At 39.8% G+C, this 24,133-nt stretch overlaps 1 protein-coding gene across 1 annotated transcript in view; it reads right to left on the bottom strand.

Moving 5' to 3' along the window:
* Positions 1–4,992: 4,992 nt before the first annotated feature.
* Positions 4,993–24,133, bottom strand: part of SLF2 (SMC5/6 complex localization factor 2) — a 31,493-nt gene continuing 12,352 nt past the window's right edge. Inside the window, exons 6-20 of the mRNA XM_075717704.1 lie at positions 22,732–22,814; positions 21,649–21,765; positions 21,213–21,380; positions 19,328–19,430; positions 17,783–17,858; positions 15,842–15,983; positions 15,263–15,371; positions 13,932–14,108; positions 13,266–13,363; positions 12,462–12,549; positions 11,830–11,952; positions 10,941–11,018; positions 9,147–9,233; positions 7,692–7,760; positions 4,993–6,536 (exon numbers count right to left, since the gene is read on the bottom strand). Coding sequence (XP_075573819.1) covers positions 6,501–6,536; positions 7,692–7,760; positions 9,147–9,233; positions 10,941–11,018; positions 11,830–11,952; positions 12,462–12,549; positions 13,266–13,363; positions 13,932–14,108; positions 15,263–15,371; positions 15,842–15,983; positions 17,783–17,858; positions 19,328–19,430; positions 21,213–21,380; positions 21,649–21,765; positions 22,732–22,814 — 1,554 coding nt within the window. The 3' untranslated portion in view covers positions 4,993–6,500. The remainder of the gene's footprint in view (positions 6,537–7,691; positions 7,761–9,146; positions 9,234–10,940; positions 11,019–11,829; positions 11,953–12,461; positions 12,550–13,265; positions 13,364–13,931; positions 14,109–15,262; positions 15,372–15,841; positions 15,984–17,782; positions 17,859–19,327; positions 19,431–21,212; positions 21,381–21,648; positions 21,766–22,731; positions 22,815–24,133) is intronic.

Below are 24,133 nucleotides of genomic sequence, written 5' to 3'. Positions count from 1 at the left end.
GGGTGTTATTGTGTTCTGCTGGAGCTCCTGAACCACACAACTTGTTTTCCTGGTCTCCCTTGCAGTGTCATTAAAAAGATCAAAAAAACTCACTGGGTTTTCTTCAGCCACACAAGACATTTGATCCCGTACACCTCACCAGGCTCCTTCAGAGCAAGGGCTGGCAGCACCTTCATCAGCAACTTCTGCCTCAGGAGCGGAAGGACAGACACAATCGTGGACACGACAGGCAGTTTGGAAACTGCGAGAAGGCATGCCATGAAATCCCTCAGCCATTTGCGTAAAGCATACAGGCAGCCAGCCCTGCTGGACCAAAATCCTAGTGCCTTGCAGGGGGTACAGGAGCAGGACCAGCGCTTGGGGTACCTCCCCGGCACACTCACTCTCACCCTCCAGGGATCAGCAGCCTGAAGCTTTCTCAGCCAGGGATGGCCGCTTTGATTTCATAGACCCTGATGGTTTTTTCTGCTGTGAAATGCTCTTTGAACCTCTAAGCTTTTAGCATCCACCACATCCTGAGGCAAGCAGATCCCCAGCTCCTGCCTCCTTTTGTCTGCTCTGAGCCTTCCTGCTAATAAAAGAACTAAGGAGTCTGCAGCCAAATTACAGAGCGCCATTGAATAACTTCTCTCTATTTACCCTTTTTTAGGCCATTTGATTGTCGAGCTCTCCATCTTACTTTCCAACATTACAACTATTTCTGAGCTGGAGAGACTGAGCCGACTTAGGGCCACTGCAATCTGTTCCTGTCCTGTACACACACATGCAGATTCCCTCCCAAAGGGCTAAACCTGTGATACAATCCAGACTTTAACCATTCCTGGAGCTGCTTTTCAAGAGGACACAGGCAGTTTAAATTTCCCAGCTGAGATGCACCCAGGGTACTCACTCCTCCTGTGCCGGGCTCCTCGCTGGTCCCCCTGCCCCGCTGCCCCTCTCAGCCGGAGAGCATCGCCTCATCCCCAGCACCGAGTCCCTGCCGCAGAACCTGAGCTTACTGTCAGCTCCAAACTGGAAGCGTCATCTCCAAAATTACCGTCGCACTGGCTCCTGCCAGACTCTTAATTATGAGGAAGGCTGACACAGTTTCTCAGCAAACGGCGTTTGCGTACTGTGGGGAAAAACAGAATGAGGGCAAGAGGAAAAATGGGCTAATAAGAGAAAATCAACTGGAGGGGAAAAACACGTTGTGCTGTGCAAACCTTACCATAACAATGCTGGAGCCCAAAATACTGAAAAAAAATAGGTTAGTACACAGGGGAGGCAGGCAGTGCTCCACAAACGTGGAGGAGAGCTGATATGCAGCGCAGCATCTTGGCATCCTCATCTGCCAGGCCTCTCCCCACAGCCTGGCTTAGGGCAAAGGGGACAGGTTCAGTTTCCAGCACGCAGATCAATGTGTCTGAGAGCCTGAACGATGCCGTCTGAAGAGCCCACGGCTGCCCTGCATGATTTACGCTGCCTTTATAAAAGCCTGCAGTGTGAAAAAAGCATGAAACTTAATGCCTAGCCACCCTCTCCCCACCGCCGAGCCTGGCAGCTTTAAGCTATTATTTTTATTCCAACCGCAGCCTGGTGGTCAGCCTAGAGAGGAAAGGGACTCCCTGCTCCTGCCTGCGCTCCGAGAGCCAGGACTTTCATCTCCAAGCAGGCTTTGAGAAAAGAAAGCCCAAGACCCAGCACCAAAGCCATGGAGCCTGCAAGCTGAGCCCCAGCTGACAGCACTCGCTGCTCAGGTGGACACTTACCCCATAGCACAAAAGCAGCAAAAATCTATTTACCCTTTCTCCTTTTCTCTGTGAGAGGGAAGGAGCATCGCTCACCCGGCTTCAGGCAGCTGCAGCGGTGAATGCAAACCCAAAGGGAAGCACTGGGAGAAGGGTGTGTGAAAATGGCCCCATATCCTGTGGCCAGGCATCCTCCCCTACACACCATACGGGCCAAACCTGCCTTGAGAAGCTTTAGGTCTCCCCCCAGGCTGATGGCAAAGATGCCTTGATGACAGCAAAGGGAACAATTCCACAGCTGAGTTTCCATCCCCTCCCCTATGACCTCCCTATAGGGAACTGGGAGGCGGCAGGGAAGCTGAAGGTGAAACACTCGAGCACCTCACCATGCAGAGACGGGGGGGCATTCAACAGGATATGACGCATCCAAATGCTGCTTAAAAGTCACCTGAAAATACATCTTAACCAGCAGCTTGGCAAGTATGGGGACCACCTTTCAGCACCCAGACCAAAGCATCCCGATGGGAAGACGTGAATGTGTTTCCTCCCTCACCACCCAGCCCTACTTTTGATACCAGATAAAACATTCCCTTTCAAATTCCTTACTGCAAAGGCGAAGAAGCACTGGCTGAAAAAAGCAGCAGTCAGGCAAAACTAAAAGCACCTCTGCAAGGAGAAGCCCTTCGAGGAATTTACTTTCTCCTGCTGATCCTCCCCATCAGCAGCCCACGCCGTTCCCCGGCACTGAAAGCTCTTTTCAACACCAGATAAGAAGGGGCCCCACCAGTAAAGCTGGCAAAACATCCACAAGGCAAAACATCAAGGTATTTCACAGCCCCGGGGGAAGATGGGAAAACAGCAATTTGAATGTCATTAAGAGCGTTCCGATAACTCAAACCACAAGGAATGAGCTAAATCCACTAATGATTGTCTTGACCTCTCTGGGCAGCTCCTTTGGAGCTCCAAGGGCGGATCCCGCAGCAGCTGCCTAGGCTCCTACCAGCTCATCCAGCCTCTCTGCTCTCCAGGCTGGCTCCCCACACTGTGCCCTGCCAGTCCCGGGAGCATTTTCTCTTTTTTGGGGTGCTGAAACAAGCTCTGATGTGCCAGTGCCAAAAGCTGCCCCTCTGGCACAGTGGCGCGTTTCCCGCTGGGGAACTTCAGGCAAGAAGTAGTTTCTCAAGAGCTCGTAAGCCCAAGGAGGGAATCCCCAGGGGGTCATCTCTGGCAGCACCCTTTCCGATTCGCCCCTTCCGGTGGGAAAAAAAGTCACACAAACACTAAAAGCCAGTGGAACGGAAAAAAAAACCAAATCAAACCAACCAAACAAACCACCAAAGCACAAACCCAAGCCATACTATGCTATATACACAGTTCTTCTGGGAAAGAAGAAAAACAAACATACAAGACCAGTGTTAATACTGTGGCTTGAAGTATTCCTGCTAGTGATGGCGTCAGCAGAAGAATCCTCTCTGTAACCTACCTACCGAGAAGCACTTGCCTGAATCTCCACGGGACAGCGCAGTCTCTCTCGCAGCCCACGTGCCTGGTGCCCACCCCTGGGCCAGGCCACCTCTGAAGACCCGGAGCTGGCTCCTAGACGATGCCAAGCACGGGCACCTTCGATGGATACAGACCTGGCCTGTGTGCACTCAGAAAGTTACCACTGCAGTATCCATCCATTATTAAAAAAAGGTCTTTTTCCGCACCGAAACGCTACCTCTAAAATCCTATCGTGTAGCAATCTCACCAGCTGCTCTGCCGATAATAACGGCGCACTTCATGTGTTTGTTCCACTCATCTGCTTTTCCCAGAATCTCTCAGCTCCACTGTCAGCATTGGGGACTTCAGAGAGTTCCTGCAGCCACCGCATCAATGAAGCGTAGATGTCCTACTGACCTTCAGCCAGACCTACCTGCAAGTCATTAATCACTTCTGAAATCCCCATCCATTACCAAGTTCCACAACAAGAACAGTGAGAATATGAGATGTACAAAGAGTTTCACTGGCAGGTTTCTTCACCTTAATGCCAGAAGGGTTTTTTTAAGCCATACAGAGGCTTGTCAGAAAATAAAAAAAAAAAAGGCAAAGAGCCACAAATGTATATCTTATAGACAGCCTTTAATTTTTTCTCTACGATTACTGTAATAAAGTGCACCTAATTTCACATGAAATGAGATAACATGGCTCTTTATACAGCCACCATAATACCAAGAGATAAATCTCAGTGCAAAATGCTTATCTGAAGACAACCAAAGCAGTTAAGACATTTACTGTGCAAACAGCCTGTTCAATGCATGTAACTTCTGGCTGGGGGCCAGTAAATGAGTCGGCAAAATGCAACGGCAGCAGGTTTGCTATTTCATTTCCAGGAGTCCTGAAGCAGTGGTCAGCTCAGCAGCCCCTTGTAAAGACTCTGCAGCGATGCTTTGGGATCATCTCTGTACGGATACTGATGAGCTCCAATTCAACCCATGTCTAGACTTAAGCAACTGGGGAATTACTACTCGGCTACAGAACAGATGGAAGAAAAGCGGGAGGGGGAGAGAGAGGGAAAATGCCAGAATGTATACACAGGCATTAAGCATGAAAACACAGGACTGGCTGAGCTAAGAATTACTTCAAGACCTTCTCCATTTATAGTAAGCTAATCAGCTGTGAACCCAAGAACTACAACATGTGCTGTAAGACCAAAATAGGACCTGCAGCCATTTTTTTGTGAAACAGAGCTGAGGCATGCCCATGTGTAGGGAAATTTAATTAGAAAAGCACGTCTGGTTTTATTTTTTCATTGTTCTATGAAATAAAAGTAAGTATCAAAGTGGTTATTTCACCTGGAAAAAAAAGCCAGCAGTTTCAATGTGCTTTGAACTGCAGTACAAAAGCTGTTCATCTAAACCCCTCCCCTCTCCTTCTCCAAAATATACAGGACAGTAACTTCAACTTTACATGGTAAGAAAATATATACACATCACATACAGTAAACATATTCTGAGATTTTTTTAAACTTTATACAACATTAGTGAGGAAAAATATAAAGGTTAATAAAATTACGTATAATATATTCAACATAGTAAGAAACTGCTACCAGAGGGAAGGTTGATACACTATCAAAGACAGGCAGAACAAAGGATTGCCATACCTATATAACAACATGGAAATTTTTTTTTAGCCTAAAGCAAATTCTATTGCCAAAAAAAGATACCCTTTGAGGTAGATTCTTCCAATTCTTAAATAACGTGTTGCAATTAAAAAAAAAGGGATTCCCCCCCTCCCCCTCCTTCCCCCCCAACAATGCCACAAGCGTAACTTTTGTTTGGACAAAGATAAGCTGATTATCCTGTCAAGGGCACAGGGATGCTGCAGTCTTAGGCTAACTCTCTAACACTTGAAATGAAAGACAAAACATTTAATATGAATTTGCAAATAAAATACCTTTCGTATAAAGACATGTGTCCATTCTATAGCACTTCCTTTATACGTAATATACATACTTAAATTTGAAGCATTTGGGTTTGTTTGGGGTTTTTTTTATCCTTATTTTATATTGTCATCTTGGAAAGTTGCAGGGAATTTATCATACAAGGCAAGACAGGGTAATCTACAAAATTTAAAAGGAAACAGTATTATAAAAAGCACATGTTGTTATTACTAAAAATCCCACTTGTTAAGGGAGTCCCCAGTTGGTGCTTCTACATAATATCTTAACTTTCTCTTGATATATACACGCATCCTACAGACAAACCACAGTGTAAGCTTTAAATGATGGCATTTGCACAGAGCGCGCAAAAGGAGATCACATCTTCCTTTGACGATTTCACAAACACCTCTTGGAGCTTTGCGCACATACTGCATGTGCAGCAAGACTTCACACAAAAATTCAGACCTCACATGGGTTTCACAGTTTTTACATACATGGCCAAATGCTCATCTCCTCAAATCTCCACTGAGCTGGAATATTTCAGGAATAGTATTTTCTCCATTTAGAGAAAGTGCTAAAGCCAGACAACAAATACAGACACGCTTGTTTCTTAAAGAGAAGTACAACAATACTACTGGTGTAATAAGATCTCATTTATAATTTGGTCTTATAGAATCACTTCCTGTGCAGTCACATTCACTGCATAAATAAATTAATGTCTGAAGATGAGGAAGTTAAGTTAAAATGAATGCATCACTGTCACTTGTTCACATGCAACTGCTGTATTTTCTATTTTTTTTAGAGACATTGGAGGTTCATACCAATTCTGCTTTGCAGATTAACATGTTTAGGCAATTCTGTTACTCAGACCAGTTCTGAACCACTGCCTCACCTGCTCACATCAGGGGAGGTCTAATACTGTTTCTGAACTCACATTCCATGTCACAGGGCAGTTCTTTCCCAGCCATACTAAAACAATGCTTGCAGGTGTGTGCTGGCAAGAAAACTAATACATACAGTTTTCAAATACGTCTTGTGATTAACAATGGAAATGAGAAAACTTCCCTCAGCTTTCAATACGATAACATATTTCTAGCCAATTCAGACAGGGCTATAGAAATAGCTGGGTTTTTTCAGTTTACCCACTTCAATTTTTCAGTAGTAGTGTATTGCAGTAGAAGCAATGTTAATCAAATTAGATCCTTGTGTTTCTAGTATTTGCCTGAATCAAGCTCAAGTTCTAACTCAGGTGACTGATTTCTTCTGTTCCAACCAAGGTGAAGCTCCATTCATTCTACATCTTCCTTGGTTTCAGAGTTTTTCCTGTTGTTTTCCCTGAACTAGGCAAGGTTTCAGGAATCCGGCTCCCAGAAGTCATGCAGTTTTCCCTAAAGAGTAAAACCAAAACAGTAAACAAGCCAGAAAACCAGTGATAGAAGTAAAGAGTAGAGTAGGCAAGTGCTTAGCTTGAGATCACCACAACATGTTGCAAGTCCCTACAATTTTATTCTGAAACACGTGCCAGTTTCCCCATATGTGAATCAACTTCAAGTATCTCTGAAAAAACAACTCTGAAAGAGCAACACCATTATCAGCTTTCATCAACTGCTAAGTAGCTTCTGCAGCCATGCATTACTAATTCCCTTCCCCCTCTATAACAAGAAATGTCACACACACGACAAATTTTGTCGTTTTTGCACATTGCTGGGAGCGATTAATAGTCTTTACAGACAAATGGTTGACTACCCAATTTTTAACTGAAATCAATACTGAGCATATATGTATAATTTAAATTTTATTTAAATGATACATTACTGGAAAGCTAAGCTTTTCCAAGACAGGTAGCTTTATATTCCAAGACAGGACTTAAACAGTTGGTCCGATCACATTACAAAAGAAACCTTACAACCCGAGACTGGAAGAAACAGCTCTGGACTCTGGGTATCAGTAGAAATGATCCACCTGTTCCACCAAGGCCAGCTAGGTGTATCATGAAGGCAAATATTAATAAGACTAATCATGACATTATTCACTACTGCATACTTTTACAGAGCATGAAAGTCTTTCCCTAATCATTGCATGACATTTGACACATTCAAAGGGGGAGGAGTTATCAAAAGCCATTAAACGTATGTGGATAGAGCCTTGGACTCAAGTGGTCTTGAAGTCACACGCTGCTAGACCACAGCAGGAAGTGCATCGCTGCATTCCTGCCCCAACGTCCTTTTTGAAGCATCTGCTAATAACTATAATCAGAGACAGGCCCTGTGACTTGACTCAGTACTAGCATTTTACTGTATTACACAAGCCATTTACAAAAGCAGTGCTTTTAAGGATAAAGATGAAATCTTTATTTTATTGAAGCCAGCAAAGTAAGAATTTTAATTAAAATCCAGTCTAAAACATCTAAGTGTATTCCACAGTCATGCCATTTATGAAGAAAAAAAAACCTTTTAAAAAGAATATGCTATTTTTTAATGCTGAAAAATTAGTTAAATGCACCCTGCAATATGAAGAGACAGAAAAAGGTTTCATTACAGTACCTGAGTAGGCCGAGTGGTTTGTATCATATCTTGCCATTTGCCATATATCCTAGCAACCAAGTCTTTTACCTGCAAATTCAGATTGGTTAGTTTAGCCATTTACGTTAAAAAAGCCAGAATCATACCTCCTGTCTCCCAGACCCATAAAACCCCGGATAACCCAACACCCAAGGTTTACCGGGAGGAAACAATTTTACAGCTAGCACAAAGTATCACCACCTCAACTCCAACCAGATCCCTGTAATTTGGGACTCTCAACTCAAAGTCAAGTACTCCACACAAACACACTACGGGCACATGACTCCCCATGTTAAGTGTTTGGAATTAGCATGCAAGCCTCTGGCCTCCAAACACCCATCTCATCCTTTGGGTGAGTTAGGTTTGTTACACAAGTTTGGTTGTACCTGGAAAAAGTGCCTGCAACTGCAAGCACAAAAGCCAACTATGCAGCACTGTCTGCTTCCGAAATGAATTCCTTATACATAAAACTCCTTTTTCATAACCAATCACAAGCAGGTGTTTAATCCAAGCCATTCAGAACTGAGATTTGCTTCATATGCTGTATTAAAACCCAGCACAGTGGCATCCTCTGGAAGTTACTGTACTATTACAGAAATGAATTGACGGGGAAAAACAGAGTAAGATTTTCCCCTCTCAGTGCAAGGCAACAGAAACAAAAGTGAAAGCAGCCCAAGATACAAAAATCCAAGGCAAGAGTAATTAACTTGTTAAAGGATCCATGCTCTACTAATCTGGCTGAATAAAAAAGAAAAATCTTCTTGAGAGGTAAGGATGCACACAACTGCAAATATTTGATTTAAAGCTGAAGAATCCAAGGTTTTTCAAAGCTGAGGTTGGTCACTTTATCACTGATCTGATTTAGCTTGCTATGACAGCATGCAAAGCATGAAAGTCACAAAATTAGGACTATCATTACTAAGCCTTACACCACAAAGCAAATGAAAGGCAATTATCCAAAGCTTGATGCTACATCACATACACTGTTGGCTTAAATCCACAACATTTTTAACTAACTCATTAATTTGAAAATAGAACAGAGACACATGCAAGATAGGGTAGTTTTTCAGTCCTCTGTATCCTTCCCGACATGTTGCCTCTGCTCTTAAAAGTGAAGTCAGCTATCAGGGACTGCCCGGAAACAAACGGAGCAACTCTGTGTGTCTAAAAGTTGAGATGCCTGGCTAAAAGTAAGACAAGCTCACATTTTACCGTTGTTAAGAGTCATGTTGTTAGCAAAAAGAGTATTTTCAGTGCATTAAAATGGGCATATATTAATGTACATGCAAAGACATGATACAGACAGAGAAATCAGATAAAAACAAACCCATGAGGAACTCTTAGAATTTCCAGGGCTGGGGTGAGGGGACAACATAAATCAAGAACACTAAAAACCACCCTAAAACAAACAAACAAAACACAGCTTAGGTGTCTTACCTTAGTTCGATAAAACAGCCTTGCATCTTCTCTAATATCACATTTTATGTGCTTATCTAAGGCACCACAAAGCTTCAGTAAGTGTTGCTAAATAAAGACAAAAGTGTACAGCTACTTAAATCCTCCCCATCAAAACTAAAAGCTTTCTTCAAATACTATTTCAATTTAAAAATTATATGCTTCAGTTTGAATTTTTCTCAGATACGTACAGTAAGGAAGGGGGAAAAGAAAGAAAAGAAGATCACAAGATCCTCTATCAGTTGCTGGTATGCACCCGGTAAACCAGGTCTAAGAGCTTTAAAAAAAAGTTTCAAAGTATAGCAGAGCTATAGATCACAAATTTTAAAGTTCCTACTAGCTAATTTGTAAATCCTTTCTGTCCCCAAAGTAGCAAGCGCAGTGCCATTCAGATCTTTTATAAGCAAAAAAAAGTTCTGAAGTTACAACAGATAAAAATAACCTTTTCAGTAATGATGACTCAGGTAATTTTCTTTTGTAGGAATTGGCTGAGCAGGTAAAACATATCCAAGGTTTATGCACTGATTTTTTATTTCTCTAAATTTCTGATTAATTTAATAAAGCAGTTTTGCAACTTCATAATCTCTTGATAATGGCTCCCAAGATCTTTCGCATTCTGTGAATCTCTTCATAAAATTCCCGTTTTCAGTCCCTCACTGAACAGCTGCAGAGAGGCTCCGCTCTGCAGAACAGGTGAGACATGCTAAAATTCTTTACTGGTGTCTCAGGACCATGACAATTTATCCCATCTAACTGGAAGGAGACCAGAAATTAAATACTTATGTTGATTTTATACAAAGGCCGCCTGCACAATATTCAGCCACACCCCTCTTGCCACTTGATGGCTAACAGGTCAGTGAATAATAGACTCTTTCTTCATTAAGAAATAGAGAGACATTTAAAAAAAAAAAAAAATTCAAGTTCTCCACAAATCTTCAGGAAGGCAGTTGTGAAAAAACACATCTCAAAAGATGATCACAATATAAATATTTTCTTTACCAAAGATGATTTTGTTTCAGATTACATTCTGTGATTATCGTTTTGCATTGAGTAGGAAACTGAGACACTTAAGCCCCGAAATGTAACCAAACATTACTGCTTTACCTCTCTCAGTTCATATGACAGATTTCTTAAAAGCCAAGAGTGATTCCACAGGGCAGAAGGTGCATACAAACACCTTGCAGCAAGCAACTCACAGCAAATGATCACAGAAATCTGAATAGGATTACTGAAAGGCTAAGCAGAAGGTATTACTTAACAGATGTTCACATCACATGGCACAAAGGAACTATCACTACAGAGAACAGAAGAGATACAGTCCTAGCTTTCACTTGCTGCATGGCTGCACTCCAGCACAGAAAACCGTGATGTGTTTGAACATATTTTACTGGGTATTTGCAAAGCAATTTTCTTCTAGACTGAAAAATTTCAACCCTACTTCAAAAGTTGGATTGGATCATTGGATGACTTAGAATTTCTGTGTTGAGTTCATCTCCAGTTACTTTCTGAGAAAGATTAACAAAATAACTGTCTGCTGATCCACAGCCGTATGTTTTGAGGTAGTTCCGTTTACGTAAACGCGGACGAGGTTTCTTCCTCTGCAGTAAATGCAGAGAAAGGTCTTCTGCATGTACTTCGCCCCAGAACAAAAGTTTCCCTCAGTGCTATTATCCACTGGTGACCTTCTAGCACATGATAGCTCTTACCAAAATAGACCAAGTGTGCATGATAAATAGTCTTTTAAAATCTAAAAATCTAGCCACTGAAGTTACTTACCCTTTGATTAGAATTTACAACATCAAAGAAACTAGCTTCACTGACTAGATGAAGGAGGATGTAGATTAGGTAGTATGCCTGGAGAGAAATCAAAAAAGCTTTAGTAGTCAAAGTACAATCATAACTCTTCACATCTAGATACAGCACTCTCTTTGCTTTCTGGAATGATTCCAACAGCCAGATCAATGGACAAGTATATCTATGCATTTGCCTAAATAACTAATTTGAAACAGTATATTCATACATTAGAAACATTTTAAAACAGCATTACACTGTTTTAAGTTACCCAAGTAACCTACAAAACTTTCCGTAGTTTTAATTACTGAAAATGAAATTCAGCACTTGGCTTTGTTTTCCCCATCATCTACATCCAGATCAAAATACTTGCTAAGAGATTCCATAATAGGCTCAAATAACCAAACCAATATTCAATTGTTGGATGGATATAAATACTAACTCTTTCTAATATTGTTTATGAGAAAAGATTCCTAAGAGCCATAAGTCTCTTTCTGAAGCCTGCAGGTGAAGGTCTCAGTCAGCATCAAACAGTTTCCACTGATTACATCAGAGGGGAAGGACGATGGTCATCTGATTACAGAAGACAGGACTCAAGACATCCATGTGACTTAGCCATTCAGAAAATCTATCGATTGCCCTGTTTATAAAACAGCCTAATACAGCTTCCTCCATCACATGCTACTTCCTTCCTCCATGACTATAATCAATATTGAACACGAGTAATATTTTAATTATACAAACAGCAACAAAATAGTGTATGTACAGTTCTGTGTCCAGAACTGTCCTGTTAACAGAAACTAAAAGAAACATTCTCAAAATTATAGAAGATGCATAAAAAGACAAATGCAAAAAAGCACTATCAGCTATATACCTCCTGTTCTAGTTCTGTATGAAGGTGGTCTCCATCGGCGCTCTGCTGCTCCAATCCTTCTCTCATCTTCTTTAGTAGATTAGATGGTTTCATGTACACCAGAAATTGATGCAGAAGAGACATCTACAGATACAAACATTAACAAATTGGACTGGTTTACTGGCAACAGAAAATTGGAAACTGAGTGCCACTACAATATTATTTGTCCACTAAAAAAAACCATAAAAGGGGTTTTTATTTAAAATGGAAGTTTTCATGCTTTGTGTCATTTTTGACTATTCACAAACTAAAGTGCTTGTACATTGCCTCAATAAAAGATCAGCCCAACGAAAACAAAGAGTGACTCTACATGAACACAAAAGGAAGACCGAAAGAAGTGTAGACCTCTTTCCAATGTCCAAAATGAATGTTTAGGCACATAAACAATACTGCACTTACAAGCTGCAGAACATGCAGGTTACACATGTGCAAATATACTTCTAACGCTAATCTAAACTAAAAATTACTAATTGGGTCATTTTGCAAGGTTCTTGAAAATAGGCTTACAGTATTAAAACATAAAACACAAACAGTAATATACATACTTTCTAAACTTTCAAATTATACACGCACACAACACATATATGCAGTACCTGCTTGTCACTGTCATCAGGTATTTCCACATGCTTTTTATTAAGAAGCTTTGAAATTATCACTAGGCTAAGACGTCTTCTTACTTCCCTGAAAAACAATTAAAAAAATTGTTTCCCAGAGAATTCTTAAATCCACACGGTTTCTACAAGGTATATGAGGCTATGCATGGCTTCTCTAGACATAAACTTGCCTACAACTATTAAATTGGATTTTCTGAATATAGATGCTATTAAACTAGTAAAGAGGCTAGTAAAATATAAGTACCCTTATCTCATTGCAGCTTTTCTTCTGCACAAGTAAACACTGCTAAATGCTTGCCTCCAAGCCTGAAATTGAGGACCCAATTCATTCTCCTTGCTCAGACACATTATAATTTACTCATTTCAAAGATACAGAGCTCATAACAGATTGACACTTAAAAGCAGACATGAATCACCCAAAGAAAATTTAATTTGGGTCATTCAGTCAAGAATTAGAGTAGGTGATGGATGTCAGAATCTGAAGTTGTTAAGTCTTTCTTTACTATAGGGTACCAGCAAGTCCGCAGCCCAGAAAACTACACATAAAATGTAAAATAACCCTTTTTCACAGCAGAGGTGATCAAGAAGCTATATATATACACAATAAGGATTGCATATACATCTGTAACATATGAGAAGACCCAAGTACTTTTTTTTTTAAACCACCATGTAATACCTATTGCATTTATCAGACTTTGAGCTTATACAAATAAATCAGCTGTTAATGATACAAATAAACCAGCTGTTAATGATACTACATATTTCTGATGTTAGTGTCGTTACCGTCCACGTATTATCCAGCTAGGCACCAGCTGAACCAGCCACAGGAGATTATGGTGATGACTGGAGAGTTCACTCACTGCCAGGCAGAGCTCAGGCATCTTTAAAAGAACAACAACAACAAAAAAAATCCTGATACTGAAGAATGGATATGGTGGGCATTTGTTTTATTTGCAAAGGAGTACACATCTACTCCCTAGAAACATAAGACAGTGTTAAAAGGAATTGATCTAATAAGAGATGATGTGCGTAAAGATATTTCTGCACTGCACCTATAGTTAAGTCTGCTAAATATTTTACAGTAGCGTAGTTGAGATCAGATTGCTTTTAATGACATTTTATAAGCTTAGTCCAATCATTTCTTCATTCTTTCAGAGAGCCATTTTAAACATATAGCTATTTTAGTAAATATAAGATTAAGTTCAATATAACAGTCCCCTTGCAGAAGAGGACAGGCAAGCATGTCATGCGACAAAAACCCTCTCAGTATACCCACCCACCTCCTAAATCTCACATAAATCCAAAGCTCCCAATTTGTTCATATTACATTTTCAGGCAGTATTTTTCTGATATGCCAAGAAAAAAAATGAAAACTTCAAACGAGAAGTTTCTTGAAAATTAAGTTGCAGTTTCATGCATCCAGTACACAAAAATTATTTATGAAGTTACCTTTGTATCCCAGTCTTTTATACTTATCAGAAGCTTTATGAAAAGGCACTGAAAATCTACCAAAGGAATTTGCTTTAACTGTTTCTCCAAGCTTATTTTAAATAGCAATAGAAGCAGCAGCAATATTTCTTGATCAGTATATCCACCTTGAATTACCGTTGTACAGAAATCTAGAAACTTTAAAAGAAATAAAAAGCATTAAAATCTGAAATTGGTTCAGCTTATTTTAAACGTATAATGAGAACTTAAGTTTTCCACCCTCACATTAAAATGCACCTCAAATGATATACTGTTCTTGCAACACTTGAGTATTAACATCTCCCCATCTCCCAGTAACTGCACTTTTTTTTTTTTAAATGCTACTGGAGGTAGCATTTTTTAAATGCTATCTTCTGAACAACGGCAATATTCCCTGGACATTACAGGAGTAGGAAAGATCATTCTCCACTGCACACATAATCCTCATCTAATTGAATGAAAGACTGACAGACTTTCTAAATACACAAGTAATACTGAAAACATAAATCAAGAGATTTTTCCCCACCCAAGTAGCATCACATAGGTTACTCACAATATGGGATGTGTGTGTAAATGAGAACACAAATTAATCAAGATATGTGTATTCTGTCTCTAGTAGAGATGCTCTGAGTGCTTCCTCTTGAACTAAGTGATTTTATAGTTAAAAATCTCTCAAGAAATGATGTTAGGAGGGTTCAAATACTCCCACAAAAAACTTGGAAATAAGTTATAAAGTCAGTATTTTCACCATACAACCTTTAATCACAGAGAACTAGCCTGTGAAGTGTGACCAGCCCTCATTCAGCCTATGGTCTCATGGGACACGGTGCATGGATGTACCAGCTCCACCTGCCCACCGTGAGCTCCCACCTCATTCACCTTGTGCCGCACAGGGACTGATCGCGGACCTCTGACACCTGCACTAACACACCGAGGCGGCATAAAACATACCACCTAACATCACCTCCCCTTCCCATTTCCACTGGAACACAGAAATGGATAGCTTGTTCTACACAAGGGAGCAAAGATATTTGAGAAAGTGCCACAGCTGGAAAAGGGAGGCAGCAGAACTGCACAGTTGTCAGCGAAGCCAGTGGAAGTCAGAAACCACAGTTCGCAACAAGCCTGCAATAACCTCTGCTGAACATGAAGCTGAAAGCCCAGGATAGCATCTACACACAAAACATGCCCAGGACTAGGTTAAGACACGAGGGTTTTGGCTAAAAAACAAAACAAAGGCCCCCTGCACCACCGCCCTCCCCCCCGCCCAAATCCCACAAAACCCCCTCCCACACTAACTGGAGTTTTCTCACCTTAATCACATTAACTAAATTGTTTTCTGGTAGACTGGAGAAGGCAGGAGTGGCAGAGGTTAGGTCTCCTTTTGGCTGTTGTTTACTCACTGTTTCTTGCATCTGACTTCTATTAAGAAACACACTAATCTGAGCAATAAATCAACAATTTAAAAGCCCACAAAAGCTTATTTGCATCAAACTGAAAAAAAAAAACCCCAAAACCCCTGCATGTCTCAAAATGCCTTCAAATCAAAACAGTCCTCAGTTACAGAAGTTATACAGCACACATATCTATCTCAACTTGTAACCAATTACTCACAATTCTGCCCAGCTATTTAGGCAACAATTCTTGTAAACCTCCATTAGGAAGGTGCAGGACAAAGGACAATGCTCTGGTTTGCTGAATCCTTACCTGGCAGGCATTGTTTGAAGTTCTGGCTTATTTACTCTTATTCAGACCTGAGCTGAGAATTTAAAGAAGAGTATGGCTTGATGGAAGTGGGGGGAAATAAAGGAGAACCTTCTGATTCTACACTCTAAGCACAAGGCTTGCTTTCACAGGATCTAAGCAATAAATGTCAAAAGGAAAACACTTACAAAATATCACACTCGTTAAAGTTGGGCTGAAGATGCTGCAATGGAAAGAGAGATCTAAACGCAACACCCATATTGACACAAACAGCTGACACATCAGCTAGTGAAGGAATCCATGGTTTAGACTGTTCATCACTGATGGAAGCTATAAGTAAAAGACATGGAATGGATTAGTTTTAAATTTACTTCTTAGCATTAGTTCCTTTAAAGGGAAACAAATAAACTCAGCAGTCTGCATGAATTCTACCAGCTCTCATCTCAAAAGAGCTGGTGCATTGAATGATACGCTTATTTTCAGAACGAGACGGAGGGGGGAAGCAGTCTAACACACTGTTTTACGCTACAGAAACATCCTGCCTACGTAACAGGTGAATTACTTTAAAGTTCCACTCATTTTCCCTCACAGCTCTCTTTCATCACAAACAGCAGAATAAGCAAGGAGGCAATATTTACTTTTAAGAGAATACATAAATTACCATTCTGTGTAGGTACAGGTAAGAGGGTGTTATCATGGTAGGACTGAAAGTAGACCTAAATAAGATATGAAAACAAGAAAGGTTTCTAGAACAGAAGTACTAAACAGATGGAATTCACTTATTTGATAGAAATAAGAACCAATGTTCATTGCAAAAAGGGCTGATTTGTATGATGACTTGTATCTGAAAGCCTGCAAACTGTACAGGGGATTCTCTATAGGACACTAAACTAGCAAGGTAACATCAAACTAGACACAATGTTTTCCAAACAATGACAGAAGTCACTAGAATTCTGAATTGCATCAATTTTGTGTCTTAGCTCTCAATTTGTAAGGAAAAAACCAAATATAATGGAACATAACACTCAAGACACTGCAGGTTCAGATCTCAATGTTCGATTCAGTAAAAAAAAAAAAAACCACCAAAACCAAAAAACAAACCCCAAACTAAAACCCCACAACAAAAAAGATGCATCCTTAGTTAAGCACTGGAACAGAATGTCTCAGAATGGTTTAGAGAGTCCACAGTTGGCAATTTTGAAGTGGTTAGACAACTTTCCAGGAGCAACTCTAGCCTATTTGATCCAGCTCTGAGGTCAGAGATGTACTGGGATCTCTCCCAGCCTTAATTCTTTGAATGCTCATTCATCAACTTGAACTGTTCATTCAGAATCGAGCTTAATGCCAGCAAAGCACAAATAAAGTAGGCTACATTCCCTTTCATATCAGCTCACAGTCTGATTTCAAACAAGATTCAAAATGTGGGGTACAATTTGGACAGACCTGAGCAAGTACTTCAAGAGAACCACATTACTTTAATGATGTTAACGGGCAGGCTTAAATGAATTAGTGACTTTTGATGGATCTGAATAAAGTGAAGACGTGGAGAACACACAAAGGAACTTGTACTGGAGAAGTATTTGAGAGTACCGATGAAGGAAGGCAAAACACACAAGACACGAGCAGCAGTGTGGGCTGAAGCAGATCCTTGAAAGTGTTTTTGTGCAGGTGTATGATTCTTTTCACTTTTGCCATTTATCTGGAAAGTAAGCTACACAGTGCTACATACTGGGTATGACTGTGAAAAACATCTTGTAGTCCTTAAGCTATGAAATGAATGTCTGCATCTTCCAAAGTAAAAGATGGAAAGGAAAGTAAACTTTTGAACAGACTGGGCTCCTCTTCAGGTCAATTCTATTTGTGAAATAAGAGTTTAAAAGGCTCTGTACCAGATGCTCTGCTTTGCAAACACATGCCAGGACCACATCCTGTGGTACAGCTTGCACACAGTCAGTGAAGACCAACTCCTAGCATTTGTGCATTACGTAAGTGACAGAAGAGCCTAAGTTCATGCCAGAATCACAGAACAGAGCCAGCGCCTTTTACTTCCTCCCCAATACTTTTCCATACTTAACAGAAGGGAAATGCCTTCATTTATATGGTCAGCTTCCCAGCCTTCAAATACTCACCATTTTTTAGTGTTATCTCCATCAGTCTGTCTAAAATCTGGGTGGAAACACAATAGTCAGGATGAACAGACATCATCTGTGGAGAGAAAAGCAGCTACATGTCAAACACCAATGATGCATGATGGCATCAGTTTTCTTTTAATTAAAAAAAATAAACCAACTTTTTGGTAAAATAAAGTAACAGTAACAGGGAAAAAAAACCCCAAAGCCTCTAAAGCAAGATACACAAAGGAGAACAGAATATTGTGAATATTGATTATTCCAAGCAGTGTACAGAGGCCATGAATAGTTTAAAATTAATTATTTGCAATATCAGAATGCTGCAACCCCATGTTGAATCTGTTGGTTCATAAGAAGGTACTGAGGGTTAAGAGAATGGAAAGTAGCACGCATCCCTTTGGAACTCATTTGCATCTGCGAGCAAACTGAATGCCTTGATCAGGAGTGTGGGCAACCGAGTTTTAACTACAACCTTTTCCAGTCATGGGCAAGTTGAACATATGCAATACTAAACCAAAACAATGAATTCTTAGTTTTTCATAGAACTCTTAACTACAAAAACATGACTATGAAGTACAGTTCACGTTTCCTGGAGCACTTCACTAGCCCAGCACAAACTCTTCTTTTTCTCCCCCAAGTGCTGAACAGTTTCCTGCTCTGTAAGTGAGCTGAATTGCCTCTCAGTTCCTCCTTATTAGAGGAACACCAGGGCTCACAGAAGGGGTGGAAGGCAATTTTTTACAGGCTGGAAGGAAGGACATGGAGAAGCGAAATGTTTCCCTTTTGGCAAAAGCAGAAAGCCAGTCAACAGACCCAGGCTGCAATTTCACAGGCAGTCCAGCTTTCTTTTTTGTTTCAGGCACAGTTAGAATGTGGTAAATAATAGTAGAATAGAGATTGGAGCAGGACATTTTTGTGAGTAACAGAACAATGTAAATTTCTGGGGATTTAGACATGGACACAGACATCTAGAAAGCAGACAGCTGCCACACTTCCTTTAAGAATGGCTCCAAACTTTTTCCTGAGCCATAGTTCACATCAACCTTTTCCAAATGAAAATTATCTGATAATGCAGGTATCTCTGATGATTTACAAAGTGATATATGTAGAAATGGTACTTTTGCATACTGCAGCACGTTTGGGGTTTCTTTTGTTGTTGTTTTTTAAGGGTGGAAGGATATAACATGAACATTTGCTTGTGCTTTGGCGCACACTATTATATCCTGAAATCTCTTCTTACCTAGCATGTACTGTGCCCTTTTCAAATGCAGTAACACATACGAAGATGGACACAGATGTGCAGCTTTGCAGGCGCTCAGAAAACGTGGAGAAAAGTTATCCCTAGTGGTTTAACCCTAGTGACAATCACACTATTTCAGATTGGAGAACAAATCAGAACCCAGAAAGAAAGATTTTTTGATTTAGCAGTTGTTAACTTAATGCAACAGATTCACAAACTTGTTCTGATTATTCCTGCTACCACTGGCTTCCAGGAAGAACACTGTACCTGGACAGAGCATAACTGCATCAATAGTATAGTCTTACCTGGAAAAGCCACTTTAGAATTGGTATGGGACACAAGATACAGCTGTAAGCAGAACTTAGAAAACCATTAACAGCTAAAGAAAGCTGCTGTGTTACATCAGAACTGTAAGACAAAGATAGGGGTCGGGGAAAAGGAGAAAAATCAATTAGTGGTTGAATCAGCACTTTCACAAAAGCGTAAGAACATCCCCACCCTTCAGATCATCATCAACAGCAAACAAAGATCTGAATATCCAAAACGGGTGCTATTCTTATGCTCTTACCTACATGAAATCCTTTAGTAGTTAAACCTTATTTGTTATTTAGAACAACTCCCTTTTTCTTCAGAATGCCATACTATAAAATTTGGAAACATTTGTATTATTAGAGAATAATAGCTTCAAGCAAACACAGATTTACACTATTGTACTATGAACCATTATGCCTGCCTACACAGGCAGGCTGTTATGCTCAACGAGACCAGTGAATGAGATTTTTTTACCATCTAGTGACCTTTACCAACACTTTCAGAAGAAAAGAGAAAAAACTTTGTTTGAAATTTTAAAAATAATGTTTCAAATAAAGAGTCTGGAGGCAAACTAAAGCAATTAAAATCAAACAGTCTAATCTCTGTGCAAATTTGTGAGGTGCAAAAAGTAGCTGTTGGAAGAACAGAAAATACGTCATTTTTATTACTGAATTATTTTAGCTTTAGTCTTCTTTAGAAAGTCAGGTCTTTAGTCTCCTCTGTTCTCAGTATCTACTAAAACAGGTAGCTCTGTTGAGAGATCTGTGTCCTAGCTCATCCATATACCCTCTACCTGTCTGACTGAGCAAGTGGCTAGGAAGACATCCATGTGCCAACTGGACAGCCAGTACGTGCCAGATGTGCCAACTGGGCAGAATGTATAAGCAATTAAATCGTAACTGTCTTCTGCAAGGGATGATTTGTGTAATTCTCATTCCTCCAGTCACTGACTTACAAGATATTTTTGAAGCTTGTGATCTTCAAAACATATTAATACGAGGCCTGAAGCCAAAGGAGTGTATCACAAGTATCACTTCCTTAAGAGACAAGGAGAACCCACCCTCCTCCTCTTCACACCCACAACAGCACATCCTCATGTATACAACATCCTTTAAGATTAAATGAATTCTCTCAGTTTCACTGATGCAGGTTTAGAATAAAATGCCAACTGAAATAACCAGAATTCTTCAGGATTTGCACTTGTGGTATTAGGCAAGAATTTGTCCAGCTATTTGTAGCCTGACAGCCTCATAAATACAGAATACAAATCCCTATGATTTACTGAACAGTTGTGTATATACACAGAGACACACTGCTAGCTCAGTGACTGAATCTAACAGATGTCAGAAATCGTGACTTTCTGCAATCCTCATTAAGTGGAGCCCTAAGTCCCAAGCCCATTCAGGACAGAAAAAAAAAACCCAAACCACAAAAGTCTTTGTGCAGACATAATGCAACATTAGTAAGTCACAAATCAGTTCACCACAAAGGTCCTCTTTCTGTCTTGGGAGAGTTAAGCTTTTCTTCATTGTAACGTTTCACTTCTGCATTTAACTTCCACAAACTGGTCAGGTTATCAATGATAGCCCAGCACAGTAGAAATGCAAAAGAGTGCAGAACACCTATTTTTTTTCTTATGTCTCATTTAAGATGTTTTTTTCAAGAATTCCAGTGGAGAAAAGAAGGAAGCTTCAAGTAACAATTCACTATTCTGTAAAGCTAACCTGGAAAGGAGAATTCCAGGGAAAGGGAGTCAGTCTTGCCTACTTAGTAAGACCGAGCTTATTTGCATGCAAAGATATTCCTTTATCTTAAAAACTGCTAACACTGAAGAAAATCATACAAGTAAACACAACAGAGTGAAGAGGGTATTCTTACTTAAGAAGGAGCTTTTCTATAGGATTTTGAGGGACGAAATGAAAATTCCTCAAGTCAAGGTTATGTTGATTGAAGATTTTCCCAGAGGCTGATAAATCAAATATATCTTCTCCAGGGTGGTAGTCAGGTATGGCATGAGCTATTATTGAAAATCTCTTTATAAATGCCCTGTAAAATTCAAAATAGCTTTTATGAATTTAAACATTGAGGCTATTTTCTGGTTGAGACAGTTATTTTCAGATGAACATATCAGTCTTATGTAAAAGCTGAACTGTTAAAATACAGTAATGTTCAAGAAAATCCACCCAACCCTGAAAGACGATAAAAATGGTTCACATTAAACATATCAACAACAACTGATGGAAAGAGAGAGATTAGAAAAAAAAGGCTAGAAAAGTGAAGAACTAGATTTAATTGGGTTTCAAGTTAGAAAGACCTCTGCTCTTCTGAGAGATCTTCATATCCACTGGCATAGTCCTCAGCTTCTCCATCTGAAGAATCAGTCTCCCTTCCTTGTATGTCTTCCTGTAACCGCTTTTCTAGTTCATCTACCCTGAAATAACAGTAGCAGCAAAACATAGCATCACCATTTAGTAGTTACAACGGAAGACAACAAAATTTAAGTTCTGAATGTGAACCCAGGAGCCAGTAGCCAATTATGCACAGCAAATGCATGTGAGACATCGCATCTGTGCAAAAAACAAGTATCTTGCTATTCCAAGTTAGAAGGTGAATGTTTCCCAAAGCCTAATGAATTTCCAACAGCACAATCAATCACTGGTTTGTCAGAGATGAATATACTCAACCAACTTCAGACAGAATTTTTTGTAATTGCACAAAACTTTCAGTCTTCAGGATGATTTTTTTTTCAATCTTTTTTTTAAACGTCATACTAGTATTTTATGTGATAAATAGTATTAGTTATAGGACTATTCACTACTCCACAGTCAGTCAGCCCATAGTTACTAGGGTCAGATTCTTTAATAAAAACAGTTAATCACACAGACATAGCCATCACCACCACTTGCCATTAGTACATACACCACATTACACTTTCTACCCAAAAGATCTCTTGCAAGAACACGCATTAGTTCTGTTCACTGAACTGTGTAACTACTGAGATACCAATAGTCTACACAACTCTGGAAACCAAAACTAAGCTACAAATGCCTTTGAAGAAACTAGTACAGCCAGTCTACATAAATATTTCTATTTCATGCCTGACCAGCAGCTGGAAGCTGGCTCAGTGACCTACAACGAAGACGTTGGTAAATTTAGTCTGGCTCTTGAGGAGTAGCCAGATGTATCACAAATCACTCATTATTGCTTGGAAGGAGCCTGTCATTCAGCTTTTACAGTTAAGCCGCACCTGTAGGTCCCATCAGATGTATGCTGGTGGCACCAGCAGGCACAGCTTAGCTTGCTGCTACCCAAACTCCATCATTTTTGGGGAGACAAGGTAAATCTAAGCTTCTGCACCTCCATCCCAAATTTTTCAAAGCAGCTTTAAGAAACAAACCTTTTAGATTCCTCTTTTTCCTTCAAGAGGTGTTCTAAGCTGTTCACATATGACACCTGGCTAACGACAGGAGGCTTAGAAAGCTGTAAATGAAATAGTAAGAAATTTTAAAAAAAATTACCACAAGCTATCAATTCATTCAGTTAGACAATAAACATAATCAAAATAGAAACCTCTTCCAATTTTAATGATATTTTACCTGAAGATAAAAACTCAAAGGAGACCCTGAAAAACAGGACAATTAACAGTTTATGTTTCTCAGTCCCTTGACAATTTTATATAATGGTCAAATCTCTCTCAGTGATTAATTTAGAAATAACTGTGCTTCGCAATGGATCTGAACATGAAAGCAAGTCTCTGCATCTCAGCTTAGTGCTGACCTCCAGCTAACCTTCACAAAGAGCATTAGCATCAGAAGCCTTTTACCTCACAGCCTTATTGTTATCATCCACTGAGACCCTTGGAATCCCCATTCTCATGCATGAGACAAGAAACTCCAAAAATTATTCTGTACCTGTTACTTTCAGGAGTCCCTAGAGGGCAAAGCACCAGTGTTTGCTAAATCACCTCCAAAATCATCAGACAAAACAAAACTTCCAATCAAAATCTAATAGAAACCGAAATTATGAAGCTAATAAATAGAATTAAAAAATAAAACAAAACAATGCACAAGGAAAGCCTTAACCCCTAGCAAAATTAGTTTGGTTTTCCAGTAGTGAGTGTTTTATTCAGCTAGTAGCAGACAACACAGATTTGAAATCTTTTATGGCCACGATTCAGTTCTTTTGACAAGCAGTGCCCTTCTGAAACCACCTTCTTAAATTGCAAGCCACTTACTAGTGACAAAGCTTCTTTCTATGAGCTCCTTCCTTTTAGGAGAACACAATTCTATAAGAGCATACCCTCTCATTGGGGATTTTCTATTACCCAGAGGTAAAAGAAGTTAGTTTAAGAAGTTAGTGTCCACCTGCTAATAAAAAAGCCAGTAAATACAGCATTAATTTTTGGTATTCAGAAACATCTTTCAAATGTAACAAGCAGCATGTCTTTGTGTGAGAAATCTTGTGGGAAAGCTGAAGACCTCTTACCTTATTTTATATCTGGTTAATATGCCTAAAATGACTTTTGACTGAGGAATCAAGATTTCATTCCAATATGCACACATGCCCCTTCTTACAAGGCAAAAGAAGAATGCTAGTACATGCGAAAAACATGGTCATGGAAATTTTGGGACAGTTCTTAACTGTTTTGTCTTACTTGGCCATTAATTATGCAGAAGCAGGATAGGCCAAATGTTGTGGTCATGTTCATGTTCCACAAACATTTGATCTAGGTTGCATCTGTTTATCAGTCTTAACCGTTAATTACATAGACATGTTTGTTAAGATTGTGGAATACATAT

The sequence above is a fragment of the Pelecanus crispus genome, chromosome 10 (assembly GCF_030463565.1).
Source record: "Pelecanus crispus isolate bPelCri1 chromosome 10, bPelCri1.pri, whole genome shotgun sequence".
NCBI classification, from domain to species: Eukaryota; Metazoa; Chordata; class Aves; order Pelecaniformes; family Pelecanidae; genus Pelecanus; species Pelecanus crispus.
The sequence above is the reverse complement of the archived record's forward strand: the minus strand, read 5'-3'. Positions and strand labels throughout refer to the sequence as shown.